General features: G+C 23.4%; 1 protein-coding gene across 2 annotated transcripts in view; it reads right to left on the bottom strand.

The window, feature by feature from the left end:
• Window positions 1–390: 390 nt before the first annotated feature.
• LOC122855677 (small conductance calcium-activated potassium channel protein) overlaps window positions 391–14598 on the bottom strand; it is a 67237-nt gene continuing 53029 nt past the window's right edge. Inside the window, exons 7-12 of one of the 2 annotated variants that reach the window (XM_044157224.1) lie at window positions 3526–3947; window positions 2748–2883; window positions 2471–2581; window positions 2187–2314; window positions 1941–2010; window positions 391–1606 (exon numbers count right to left, since the gene is read on the bottom strand). In XM_044157224.1, the coding sequence (XP_044013159.1) occupies window positions 980–1606; window positions 1941–2010; window positions 2187–2314; window positions 2471–2581; window positions 2748–2883; window positions 3526–3947 (1494 nt within the window). In that variant the 3' untranslated portion in view covers window positions 391–979. The remainder of the gene's footprint in view (window positions 1607–1940; window positions 2011–2186; window positions 2315–2470; window positions 2582–2747; window positions 2884–3525; window positions 3948–14598) is intronic. The other variant, XM_044157225.1, reaches the window with a different exon arrangement.

Below are 14598 nucleotides of genomic sequence, written 5' to 3'. Positions count from 1 at the left end.
ACTAGGTTTTTTTTTTTAAATCAATCTATCTAAGTTTATGATAAACATTACCTATTCCTTTAAGGCCATCGTTATATATTTTATTTCTTATTTTTCGTAAATCTAGTCTTTGACTAATATTACAAGCGTTTTGGGAGTCTAATTATTTATAAAAAATGAAATTTAAAAAATACAAAAAAGCAATAATTCTATTAAATTTACAGGCAAGAAGAGAGTTGATAGATTTCGAGAGAGAAAGAGAGAAAGAGAGATCAAGAAAAGACAGATTTTCTTAGAAATTTAAAAGATAATTTTAAGTTTTTTTGTTTCCGAGAAAAAAAAAAAAAAATGATAATTCATCAATTGTGAGAGAACCACGAATAATAATAGCAAGATGTTATAGATTTAATATTTTTTTTTTCGTTAAATTAATAATAAAGCTTGAATTTTTCGTTAAATTTATCCAACAATTTATTTAAAATTTTATCAAGTACTTTGAGTGAATTTATCGCTTGACTGTCGCCCAAATAAGTTGATATAAATATGTTGATAAATTTTTTCTATTATATTTAATTCAACAAAGATAGTAAAACAGAATATAAATAGATGAGATTTTTAATTATAAATGATATACAATTTTATTATTGAGGCACGCATAAGTTGGGATTTGATAATAGCAGTCCGCAGCTAGTGGAAGCATTCGCAAATGGTCAGACAATAATTTGTATCATTTTTATTTGCATTAATATCTCTTGAAAAAAAAAAAAAAACAATATATATATATTTATATTCTCTATACTTTGAGTTGATTTTGATCAACATTATTATTAATAAATCGAAGGATATTTCAAAGGACCTGCCTGTTAATAATTATTTTAAAAAATAAAAAAAACAAAATAAAAATCCTCCGATTTAATATGTAAATATTAAAAACGATACAAATTAATAAACGCGAATATATATATTATTAATACGAATGCTGCGGCTGCAATGACGTGGCTCAGCTGTGTGGTGATGTGTCAGAGCCTTGACTTGTTCCAAGTCCTCCCATTCCAGCTTGTGCAGATAGTCTCGTTGATGATTGTGATGTTGTTGGTAATTGAGAATGTTGTTGACGTGTAATAGTACTATTATTTGTTGTACAACTACTACCACCACCACCTCCACCACCAGTATCTGGTATTAAATGTGGTGTACGACTTGATACTGGTGGTAATACTGGACTTGCTGGCCATGGATGAAGGGACATTGTGCTTGGTGCACATGGTACACTTCGTGAATGTGGTAATAATGGTGAATTTGTTATATTTGTCATTGGATAATGAGCAGCACTATTTAAATTTCCACTTATTCCAACAGTTAATGTATTACCAATACCACTTGTTGTTATATTATTACCAATATTTGATGTTGTTGATAAACCAACAGCTGTATCTGGATGTAAAAAATTTCTTCTTTGTTCCATACGTTCAGCATGTTGGGCAAGACATCTTGTTAATGCCTCTGGTAATAATTCAAGTTGTTCTTGTAATGCTGTTAATTTATCCTCGAGACTAACAAGACGTTCCTCCAGGGCATCTTGTCTTGTACTCATGTCTGATACTATTTCGTATACCGTATTTTGGGTCTATTAAAACATTAAAACAAAAATTCATTTAATTATAATAATAAATTCTATAAAATAATGGCTTTTTTTTTCTTTGGAAAATTATTATAAATTTACTTGTTTTTTTGCTCATACTTATTTTATTATTTTGAAATTCTAAATTACTTAATTATATTATCATTGTTTTGTTTTTTATTTATGAAAAAAGGTAACTCGTTTTGTGTCTAGGGATTCATGGAAATAAAAATAAAAAGAATTGGCTAAAACCTTTTATCCGATTATATCTTTTATAATTAAACAAGATCCATATTATTTTTTTTTTTTATTTTTATTTTCTATTAGTGTATTCTCTTACCTTTGCCATGTCTGTTATCGTGTTGGCATTGTCCATCAGTTTGCGTTGGTCCATTTTAACTTTTCTAAGTCTGTATAAAAATTATTCATTATTATTTTTTAATTTATTCAGTAGAATATATACATAGAGTAGATAAAATTAAAAATAATAAAATTCCTTTGTGATATTTTTTGCTGTTGTTTTTTCATTTTATTAGAGTTTTAAAAAAAAATAATTTAATTAATTAAATAGCAGATAATAACATACGCATAAATAGCCAGAAGGAATTTTCGTTGATGTGTTCGTACACGACCCGGATTAACTCGTTTGACCAATCGTGTATGTTTATATATAAGCCAAGTTTCTCTCAAAACATTTGCAGCAGCATTTTTTAACTGTAATTAAAAAAATTCAAATGAAAATTAATCAATCAATGTAAATATTTTAAATTTTTTAAATATTCATTTGATAAAGTTGAATTAAAAATAAATATTTTTGTCAAATATAAAATATATTAGCATGTTAAATTAATCTGTCAAAATTGTTATTACTCTTTTTGTCAACTGTGTGTCCATCATAAAATTGTGAACGTGTTTTTCAGCTCTTGTCAGTTCTAATTTTCTTGAAACAACCGCAACGAGTAGAGCCGTACAGCCAGCTCCCTAAAATAAATTTAAAAAAGTTAAAATAATATTTTTTTGTTCCAAATTAAACCCGAGTAATAATGTTATTATTTTTAATATTTTATTATTATTTTGAGTGGTTGAAAATAATTAGCATAATGTGACGAGTGTGAGGATATTTTTTTTTTTTTTTTTTTTCTTTTACCATTATTCCAGTTGATACAGCGATTCCACGTCCACAGTACGTGTTAGGCACAATGTCACCAAAACCGACACTCAAAAAGGTAATGGCTATGAGCCACATTGCGTTGAGCAAATTCGCATGTTCCTCGTCATGAAATCTGTATAATAATAGTTAAAATCAATCTCACCTAATTTTAATTGAAAAGAAAAGTTTTTTTTTTTTTTTAAATTTTCATTACACACAATTTTATCAAATTATTTTTAGAATTTAATTTAACAGCTTTATATTGATTGAAATAATAAAAAAAAAAATATATTTTATTTCATTTTTAAATTGAGAATGGCTTGTCGAAATTTTGAAATTGATTTTCACCAAGCAATCATCGTTTTTTTTTTTTTTCATTTAGAAGGTATTGAAAAAGGTCTCAAGTATGTATTTTTTTATTTAAAAAATTTTTTTTCTATCCATTCGTTTTATGAAAAAAAAAAAAAAAAGAGATTGATAAAGGTAAAAACTATAGGGCGGCAATTCATGAAGAGGGATCGAACGTATTGTCAAGTGATAAAGCCATGACCGTTATTTTTCACGTGAAGTAAAAAGCTGGCTTAACATTGGAATTTTTCTTTATTTATTTTTTTTTTATCTTTATTCTTTAAATGGAATACAGTGTATTTGTTTAAATGGAGAAATAATAAATCAAGATTTAAAATGATAAATTTATATAGAATTTAAAAGAAAAAAAAATATAAATAAATTTAATTGAAATTAAATAAAAACATAATTGGTATGATTAATTTACCTTTCACATTGTCGTAATGTCCATGAGGCAATAATCCACAATGACACCATGAGAACAAGAAGAACAGTACCAGGACAAATGGTCATAAGAGTTTTAAGAACAAATCTTGTATTAAAATTGATGCGATTCAAGGCACCAATACTTCTGGATGATGCATCAGTAAATAATTTTGAATGTAATAACATTACACGACATATTAGATATAATCTGAGAAACATTGGCAGCGATAGTGTCACATCATATGGTACCCATATTGCACCAATACCACCACCTTTATTTGCTAATTTTGTTGTCCATAAAAAGTAATATTCACCAGGTATTGGATGAATCGCACATATCAATAATTCCATTGATATTTGAAATATTCGTTGCCAAGTCATTGCTATTCGCCAGTCATCAGCACAGTTATCAATCATAAACAACTGAAACAATAATTGTCATATTATTCAACATAAAATCATCATCATGAATTGCAATTTTATCAATAATATATAATAAATATTTTATACAATATTTTTCAAGGTATATAAATATTAATGAAATTAATAATAATATTGAGTCATTCAAATGACTCATTTATTTTTAAATTAATTAATTTTTAATTTATCCAAGATGTATGATTAAAGTAAATTTTTTAATTAAATATTTATTTATTTATTTATTTATTATAATTTTTTAGGCATTTTAAATTGTCATTTTATCATTGTTTTTTTGGATATATTACTGTGCTTTAATTATTTTTCAATTAAAATAAAAAAATATGTTCTTAATGTTACAAAAAAGTATGTTAATAAATTTTAAACAATTAATATGTATAAAAAAATAAAAATGAATTTTTAAATATATAAATTAAATCTCAAATTCATTTTTTTACTTTTAAAAATATGAAGACTGCCTGGTTTTAAAAGAAAAAAAAATAAACTTTTAAAATAATTTTTCTTTACTCTATTTACCCCTTATTTTTCTTCACATTTTCTTTATCCTAAAAAAATAAAAAAACAAAATTACGATATTGTTCGTTCCCCCACGAGAGTGTGAAATTTACTAACGCCAAGAAAAGTCGTAAAAATTTTTCCATAAAAAATGCTAGTTCTCGTCTTTCCACCCTCATGCACCAGAAGATTCTGAAACCCCCTCAAGGATTTTCTTGGCTTTGTTTTATTTTTTATATTTTTGTTTCTTGCCAACTTTTTTACTTTCTTTTTTTTTTTTTTCTTATTCATCATTCAGTGCCTGAGTTGTATTTCTATATGACTTTACATTTTATTATCATCCCTCAATAAGACACAGTTGTTATTTCACTGTAAATGGAGAAAATATAATACATATTTGTGGTATTTATTTGTGATTCATGATATAAATCACAAGTCAGGAATTTAAGTGCCTATTGATGTAGAAAGTGTCAGATGATTTCGGTGATTTATTCCCATCAATATCAATAGAATTTTTTTTTTTTATTACCTTTCCATCATTTATTTACTGTTATTTATATTCTGATAAGACTTTTTATTTTTTTTTATATAGTTAAAGTAGGCCAATTTATAGACAAAAAATTAAATAAAATTTCGTAAATAAAAATTATTAAAAGAATATTTAAGTAGTACAAGTCAATTCCAGTGTCAGCCACTGAATTTTATTTTTATATTCAACAAAATTTATTGAAAAAAAATATTATATTCAATTTATTTTTCTAATTATTATATTTAATAATTTTACTTGAAAAGAAATTTAAATTTTTCTTTTATTTCATTGTTCTCGATGATATTAGAATTTTGATTACAAATTCCAGAAGTTTTTTTGTTTTTTAAATTATTTTTTAAATTGTTTTGCTTATCTTCTTGTGATGAATATATTTTTCTTTGCTAATTTAATTTTTCTCCCCTCAACTAATGAATTCGAGTGTTTCATTGAAGAGAAAATTGACAAAAACTTTTTTATTCATTTATTTTTTTTTCAGCTTTTATAAAGATTTGGGTTACAATATTTTTTTTTTTTTAAATAAAGTTTTTAAAAACTTTAGTTAACAAATCAACCCTTTAATATCAAACCCGATCAACCACGACATTTTCACGTATGGTATAATCCACAAAAAAAAAAAGAGAAAATTCTAAAAATAAAAGTTTTTCACCAAGCATTGCTCACTTGAGAAATAAACTTTTCTCCAATATCTTTTTAATTTTTTTCTCTATATAAATTGTATAAACTAACTCGTAATATTTTATAATAATAAGAAAGTTTTTTGATTATGGCCAATATTTAATAGTCAATCTTGTTATTTTATTTTTCTATTATCCATTGAAATATCAGTCTTGATTTTATAAAAATTGAATAACTTTAATGCTATTTTTTATTTGTCAATCAATACAAAAGTTTTACATAGTATAAAATCACTGCTATCTAAATTATTTTATAAACAATATTTTTACAAACTATCATTATTATCATTTTGTTTTTTTTTCTACTTTTATTCATACTAAAACTCTTTCTCAACTATTTATTGATTTTATACTTAAACAATAGCAAAAATAGATTAATAAAAATTTATAAATAAAAAATTATATATATTTTCTTTAAAACTACTTGAACGATAAAGTTTTGCAAGTTGTTTAATAATGATCTTACCGCTTTGAAAAAAAAAAAAAAAAAAAATTAAAAATTAATTTTTCAAGTAGAGTTCTTTAATAAAAGTTTCTTTTTAAATTTTATCTTAAAAAATAAAAACTCACTTGATAACTTGACTATCTTTGTCAACTGTCTCATTGATTTTTCATCGTTAGCATTGCCTTGACCATCACAAATAAAAAAACCAGTGAAACCTTGATATAAAATTTTAAATAATTAATTCATCAAACTCGATAGAAAAAGGTCTTTTACCTTCATAATAATTTAAACTAAATTTTTCATATTGTTTCAATTATAATGAATTAATTAATGATTTTATAAAAAAAAAAATATAATAGTTAATTTTATATTGACATTATTAATCAATAGTCACGTTGCTATTATTGTAAATATTATAATAAACATGTGTTTTATGATGCAATGTACTCGTCATGCGTCAATTTAATTATTTACCAATATTTATTTTTACATATAATTTTTAAATACCATTTTAAAATGTCAACTTTTATGAACAAATTTATAATGATTTTTTAATTTTATTTATCATTGTCGTCACAATGTCTCTTGTATATTTTTTTTTTATTTTTATATTGTTATTTTAAATATTAAAAAATGAAATGCAACATTAGGCGAGACTTGAATTTTCAACATAAAATATTGCAGACATGAATGGAACATGCACAAATGTGAAGCAATATTTTAAAAGGCTTCTTGGCAAATGATTTATGTTATTTCTTAAAAAATTCTTCGAGGTCTTTTCACATTTTATTTCATTTGACAAAAAAAAAAAAAGAAGTTGTGTATTTTTTTTATTATTATTTTATATTCTCACGCGAGTTTTGGCTAATGCTCAAAATTTAGATAAGTTTTAGTCAAGGATCATGTGGCTTGAATACCATACACAAACTAAGACATAAAATAAAATTTTTTGACATATCGATTTGCCACGTGGATAATATAATGATAATATTAAATTGTATGTTTTATATCAAGGACAATAGGTGACATAGTCAATACCACTTTGGAAGATATCCGAAGATTGTATACAGTTTTTTTTTTTTTTTCCTTTTTTTTTTCTTCTTTTACGATAATCTTGTCAGCAAATAAATTTTTCAAGAGTTTAATCATAAATTTTATTATTTCTTTTGTATTTTCGTTGTTGTCAAATATATATTTTTCATAAAGTCATTTTATATATGATTAATAATATTTATATGAAAATTATATTTGAAAAGTTTTATTATTATTTTTTATCCCAACTTTTTATTGTCGGAAATATTATTTTGTTTTGATGTTAATTTAATTTTTTTTATTTTCTATTGGAGGGAATTTTTAATGGCTTGATTATTTGATAGAAAAAAATGTGATTTATAATTTAAAAAAGTGGAAATTAATTCTTGTCTTGTGTAAATTAAAATATTTAAATATATATTTTTTTTTTTTTTGATACAATAAAGTGGTTATTATAAATTTAGAAGGAAGTGAAAAAAAATATAAATTTTGGCAATGAATTTAAGCTCATATTCGAGTGGCTTAAAATATATTTTTTCTTTTTCCATTCATTTATGATGTAAAAATTTCAATGTGGGTATTATTCAATTAAAAATTCTTGGCAGTCACTTTGCAAGTTTGTTAAATAATTAAATCGTCGAAAAAAAAAATTTTAAAGAACCAGAAATTAACTGAACAAAAGTTTGGTCTATAATCGTTTTCATTACCTTTCTCGTTTTTTATTTTTATGATTTTTTATTCTATTTCACTTTCATCTAGTAGAAGCATTCAGCCAAAAAGAATTTTTTTTTTTTAATAATAATAAAAAATTATCATCATAAAACGCACTTTACATTTCCGTTGGTTTTTCATTTATCATCTTTTGTTCTTTTGACAGAAAAAAGCTCTTTTTTTTCCCCTGAAACTCACAGGAATTTTAACGTGCTACTCATTTTTTAATTCTTTTTATTTTTAGCATTTTTTTTTTACTCACAACTATGTCGGCTAAACACAAAATTTCATTTGTATTTTTTAGAAAATATATCCATGCGATAAAAATAAATGTAAATATATATTTTTATTGTCACAATTAGTTTTTTAAATTAAAAAAAAAACTTACAAACATAAAATAAATTAAAGTTTTATAAATTAAAACATTTTTACAATGGCTTTGTTTTTTTTTTAAATCACCATTACCAGATTTTGTAATTAAGATTAACTTGAAACTTAAAACAACAATAGTGAACAACAATTAGTGCTACGTGAACTTGACTAAAGATTTGTTCAACTTTTTATTTATTTTGTCAAGCTATATAAGACGGATGTTTTTTAAAAACAAACCTAATGACATTTTAACAACTCTGTATTCTGCACTTTATTTATATAAAAGTAATTAAAATAATAACAAATAAAATAGAAAAAAAATTTAATAAAATAACTCTCTTGATAAATTAAAATTAAATTAACAATTAAAAAAACAAATAAAATATTTTCAATTATCCCATAATTACAATACTAAATAAAAAAAAAAAAATATCAATTAAAAAAAAAAGACTGACAACTAGTTTAGAAATAAAAACTACATATGCAAATGTTAATTTTTTTTTTTTTTTCGTTAATTTAAAATGAAACAAGATCATGGCATTTGACATTAACATAATCCTTGGTTCTTGTACACTAATATTATTATCATTTGCTTCTCTTTTTTAGCCCACCTACCCACCCACTAAAGTACTTCATTTCTGACTATTAAATTGTGGTTGGCTAACAAGGAGCAATAAGCCAGAATCAAGTGCCGGAAAGACGTTGCAGGACACGTTGACTGGGATGTCTATTAAAACCAAATGGTAATGCAGTTTGTTGGTATACTTGTGCATGTACTTAATTTACTTGGAATATTAACTGTTATACTGTTTTGGGTGCTTATTTATTCGATGGAAATTATTGGACAATTAAATGCACACTGCCATTACAAATCCATACATATTTTTCGTGAATATAAATATAAATAAATGAATTTATTAGTGCTGCAAACTAAAACTATAAAATTTATTATTCAAGCAACTTGGGTCTTACTTACGCGAGTGTTTTAATTATTAATTCATTGAATAAATAATATTATTAATAATAATAATGACAATTTGATAAACAGTCATAAAACAATGCATATAAAAAAATATAAATAACAAAAAAAATAAAAAATAAAAAAAGAGCAGCTTGTTTTGACAGAAACACGTGTTACAATGTCGAAATTCTTGTATTTTTTTTTTCAATTATTTAACCTTTACCATATACTTTAAATCACTATGTTAATTATATTTTAATAATTTTATTTTTAAATTAAATCTTAATTTTATTTTTAATTTTAAAATAAACCCATTTAGTTATTTAGTAAATTTTTTTCGATATATTTACTATTGTTTTATGATTTTTTATTACTCCAAAAAAAAAAAAAAAAAATTTATATATAGGTATATATGGAATGATGTAATTTAAAGACGCATGTGTGTGTGTCCACCAATCACATCTTGACAACACTTGATACAATTAAATGGTGGCTAACAATATTTTTTTTTTTTTTTTCATTTTATTTTTTTTGATAAAACCCAATTGTTGATTAATCCTTTAATCCTTTTTTAATTAAATATCTTAATTTATATTCAAAATAAATTTATTTATTTTTATCTGTTTTTTTTTATTTTGAAATTCAAGATGTTTTTTTTTCATTTCTGTTTCTCTCTTTCGTCACGGACCACTGACCCCCTCAACGAAAAAAAAAAAAAAACAAAAAACAGTTTGTCTCTGGCACGCGTGGTGGTACGATCGCTCCGATTTATTTTTTTTTTATTAATTATATTGTCAATAATTAGGGTAAATTAATTATAAAAATATGTCAATTTAATAGTTTGTAGAGTGAAGAACACATTGGTGTTTCATTCATGTGACAATTAAGTGTATTTTATTGTGTTTTTATTCGATTTTTCAATGAAAAAAAATTAACATTAGATTTTTCAATAGAAAATTAATCTTGCCAATCTTTTTACGGAATATATTGATAAATACTAATTTAATATTATTTATAATCGTGTGAGTAAAATAATGTTTAATAAATCAATCAAATAAAAAAGTGTCGATCGAGTTTTTATTTTGGCAATTATTCACATCGATGTGATGTCCAATTTCGGCGGTTTATTTTTTTACAACATGGCGTCTTTCTCTCTCTTTGCGAATAAAAAAAATGGCCTTTATTGACGGCCATTATTGTCACAATGTTGAAGTGGGACTATCGCAATTTTTTTGTTTTCCTAAAAGTGAATAAATTCGAGTAAATTCAATATTTATTTTTTGGAGTTTGTCACAGAAAAATAATGACGGTATTCGTTGGACATCCAAGGTATGTAATATTATTTTCTATATTTTTTATAAAATAATTTTTTTAAATTAATTAACACACATTTTTTTGAATTATTAATTTTTTTATTATTATCAACAATTGGATCTTATATCAGTGTTTTTGTTACGTGTTTGTTATTATTTTTTTTTTTCGCGGAGAAATAAAAAAAAAAATAAAAAAGCCGATCGTCATTGTAGCTGTGTCAAGTGGCAAGATGTGATTGGTGGACACACACACTCACACATACGTCTTTAAATTACATCATTCCATATGTTTTTTTTTTCTTTTTTTTTTGGAGTAATAAAAAATCATAAAACAATAGTTAATATATCTAAAAAAATTTACTAAAAAACTGAATGTGCAATTTGTGCAAGCTGCTTATTTTTGTTTTCTTTTTTTTTTTTATTTTGTTATTTTTATTTTTTTAAATGCCCTGTTTAGTTTTATGACTGTTTATTCAATTGTCATTATTATTATTATTATTAATATTATCTTTTTTATGTTTCCCCAAACTATTATCAATGTTTTATTTTTTTTTCGTTGTCTGAGGTCAGTGTATTCACGAGCCAAAAAGATTTCCAAGTAACAAGACAGTCACAATATTATTATTATTATCCACGCTCGATTTGTCTTTCTGTTTTTGACACATGGCATTCAGATAAACCCTCATGTGCACCCCCCACACTTTATGTAACATTTTAAAGTAATAATTTAATAAAATATTAATTTGTCAAATAATATTTTGTAAATACATTATAAAACTTTAATATCCATCAACATTTAACCCCCTTCTTTTTCATGGATTACGATCAAATGCAATGTACATTTTCAAAATCTCTCTCTCAACTTCTGTTGATGACATGAAATTCAATTTAACAAAGGATTCATAATAATGAAAAGTAAAAACTTTTTGAATGTTTTGAATTAATATAGGTATATACAAAATTTTGTGACAACTTGTTTTTCATGAAAATGATATGTAAGAATGTTTTAGTGTCACTTGACAGTGAATTTTGCTTAACTAAACTAGAATACATATTTTTTTTAGTTAAATACACATAAAATGTGTCTTTTGCAAAATGTCATAATGGAAATGAGTTGTTTAATTATCCACAGAAATTTAAATCTGAGAAAAGACATTGGATTTATATAAAATTTATAACATAATTAATGTCATTTACTTTTGTATATATAATGTACATACTTGTGTATATAATGTATGTATTTTATATCCAACTGATTGCTATTTTGTGTTAGTTAATTTTGTGAGTATATATGTTGATATATATATTTTGAGGGTATTTATATGTACAGTTTGCTAATCCCCATTGGTAGATATCTAGTTATTTAAGCTTCTACTCAGCAAGCCATGACGTTACTAATGGCATTGATATTTTAACTTTAGATATTATTTATTCATTTGACTTTAAACTATTTGAATTACTATTAATTTTACTTAAATTATGTTTCATTAATTATTAATATTATGTTTATTAAACTTTCATAAACATAATTTTGAAAATATTAAAATAATGTTGTTCATTAATTTGAAAATTAAATTAGCAAAAAATAATTAATTACATTATTAAAAATTAATTTTTTAAATAATTATTTATTTGTTAAATATTTATACGTATTTTAGCTTTAAATTTATGTAAAAAAAAAATTTTATTTGAATGAATTTAGTCATTTAAAAATTAACCTAAAGTTAAAATATTTTTAAAAAATCTTTAGCTATTTATAAAATAATTAAAAAATAATTTTATAAATATTTTCAAATACTGAATAAAGTAATCAAGCAAATTAAATAAAAATTTATGAATGAATAAAATTAAGAAAAGAAAAAAAAAAAGACAATTTTTTCGATTGGAATTGACGAGTATTTAGAGTGAATTGTCAGGACCATTACAATTGGTATTCAAGGACATTATTCCTCCCCGAGGTATCTGTATATAGGTGACAAGTTTGTGAGTAGGGTAAAGCTTCAAATAATGTCAACTACGATCGACCGGAAATAACGAGCTTCGTCTGGGCTTTTACATTATTTCATTTCTTTTTTTTCTTTTTTTTTTTTTTATTATCAAAAAGCCGACAGCTGAGAGCTGCTGGTGGTGGCAGTGTGATAACTAAACAAAAAATATAAATATAAAATAAAAACAAATGAAATAAGGACCACAAGCATTTGTACATAGCCACAAAAACCCTTGGGACTTTATTCTTCAACCTCTATACGTAACTGTCTTGATGCATTAGACTATCAAGTGTTAAAAAAAGCAAAACAAAGATAAATATATTTTATATATATACAGTAGCTGAAAAAAGAAAAAAAAAAGAAACTAGTCATCACTTTGTCGGGGGGATAAAAAAAATCTACAGCCCTGTATTTTTATTTTTCTTTCTCGAGGGAAGAAGAAAAAAAAAAAATGAGCCACACTGTTGGTCCAAAACACCAACCCCACACTTATATATAACTAAGTACAAAGCGCAAAGATCTTTTCTACTTGTCGTTTACATAAGAGAGGAGGGTTGTCTCACACACAAAGAATAATAATAAAAATAAATGAAAGACAGGCTAATGAAAAACAAAAAAAAAAAGTCAAATGAAAAAATAGAGTGAAAATATTTTACAAAAAGTAAATTTAAAAATAGAAATTTAAAGTTAAATAATTATTGTGGCATATTGTTGAAAGATATAATAAAATTGTTCAACTATTTTTAAAAAATAAAACACTTATTTTTATTGGATTTTTTAAATCCAGTATAGAATGATTTACTCACTGTGAAAAATCGAAACAATTGTGCTAAAAAATTTTGGTCATTTTTCATTGACTTTTTTTGTCGTCGTCGCTATATCCAAGTATAGAAAAAAAAAAAAATAAAAAAGAGATAAAGATTTAGATGTACTCTTGTATAGTTTGGCTTATATAAATGTCCATGTTTCGACAAGGATTTTTATAAGATGCTGTATAACAAAGTACACGAGCCAAGAATTCAACAAAAATATTGATAAAATAAAAAATGACAAAAAAATAAAAAATATATTATAGATTGTATGATGTATATATAGTCTCTTATTGTTCCGAGAAAATATATTTTCATCGAAGGACAAATATTTTTAGTTAAATATTTATTTGATTCATTCAGTTGAGTTTTTTTTTTTTTTTCATATCAATTACATTTATTGGAAAGAAAAAAAAATTTTTGATGTCTCATAGGTTTTTTTTTTGGTTGATATAAAATATTGTTTTAAAAATAAAATAATATTTTGAGAATGAAATGATATTTTAGATGGGAAATAATATTTGGGAAAAAAATAAAATAATATTTTAATAATAAAATGATACTTTATTTTGAGTACTTGACATGGAAGAAATTTTATGTATTATATATTTACATATGTGCAAGTTTGTGGAAGGTATGTTTCTGGTACAATATGCAACCTTCTTAACCCTTTCCAATTTTTCTTGCCCCCTTGACACCCCTGTTCTCAATGTAGCTTCTCTTATTCTGTGTGTATATTTTGCTGAAGCTGCACTTGTTAGACAATAAATTTAGCGTCGTAAGGAAAAGCGTGACTCTTTTTGAATATACATCATCGTATAATATATATTTTAATAATAAAAAATGATAATATAAATATAACAGTGCACTTTTCGCAAAACATCACTCGAATTTTAAAATACTTTTATATTTTTTTTATTTTATTTTTTGACGATTCAATTTAATATTTATTGCAAATTTTAAAATTTTTATAGTTGCAATATTTTTATATCAATATTTATATACTTTTTTTTCAATTGACAAAATTTTTTTTTCAATTAATATTTACATGGAAATGCTAATTTAACATTTAAAAAAATTATAGCTTGAATTAAAAATTTTTCTACACATTTTAAATGAATTTTTAAAAGTTAAAATGATATTTTTTATTTTGTCAATTGAATTAATTTTATTTCAATGTTTATTTTATAAAATAAATATAAAAATATGAGCTTTATATTTTTGGTAAAATTTTAAATTAATATTTGAATTTATTAAAAATTTAATTTTTAAATAAATTTATATAA

The sequence above is a fragment of the Aphidius gifuensis genome, linkage group LG4 (assembly GCF_014905175.1).
Source record: "Aphidius gifuensis isolate YNYX2018 linkage group LG4, ASM1490517v1, whole genome shotgun sequence".
NCBI classification, from domain to species: Eukaryota; Metazoa; Arthropoda; class Insecta; order Hymenoptera; family Braconidae; genus Aphidius; species Aphidius gifuensis.
This window is presented reverse-complemented; position numbering and strand designations above follow the sequence as displayed.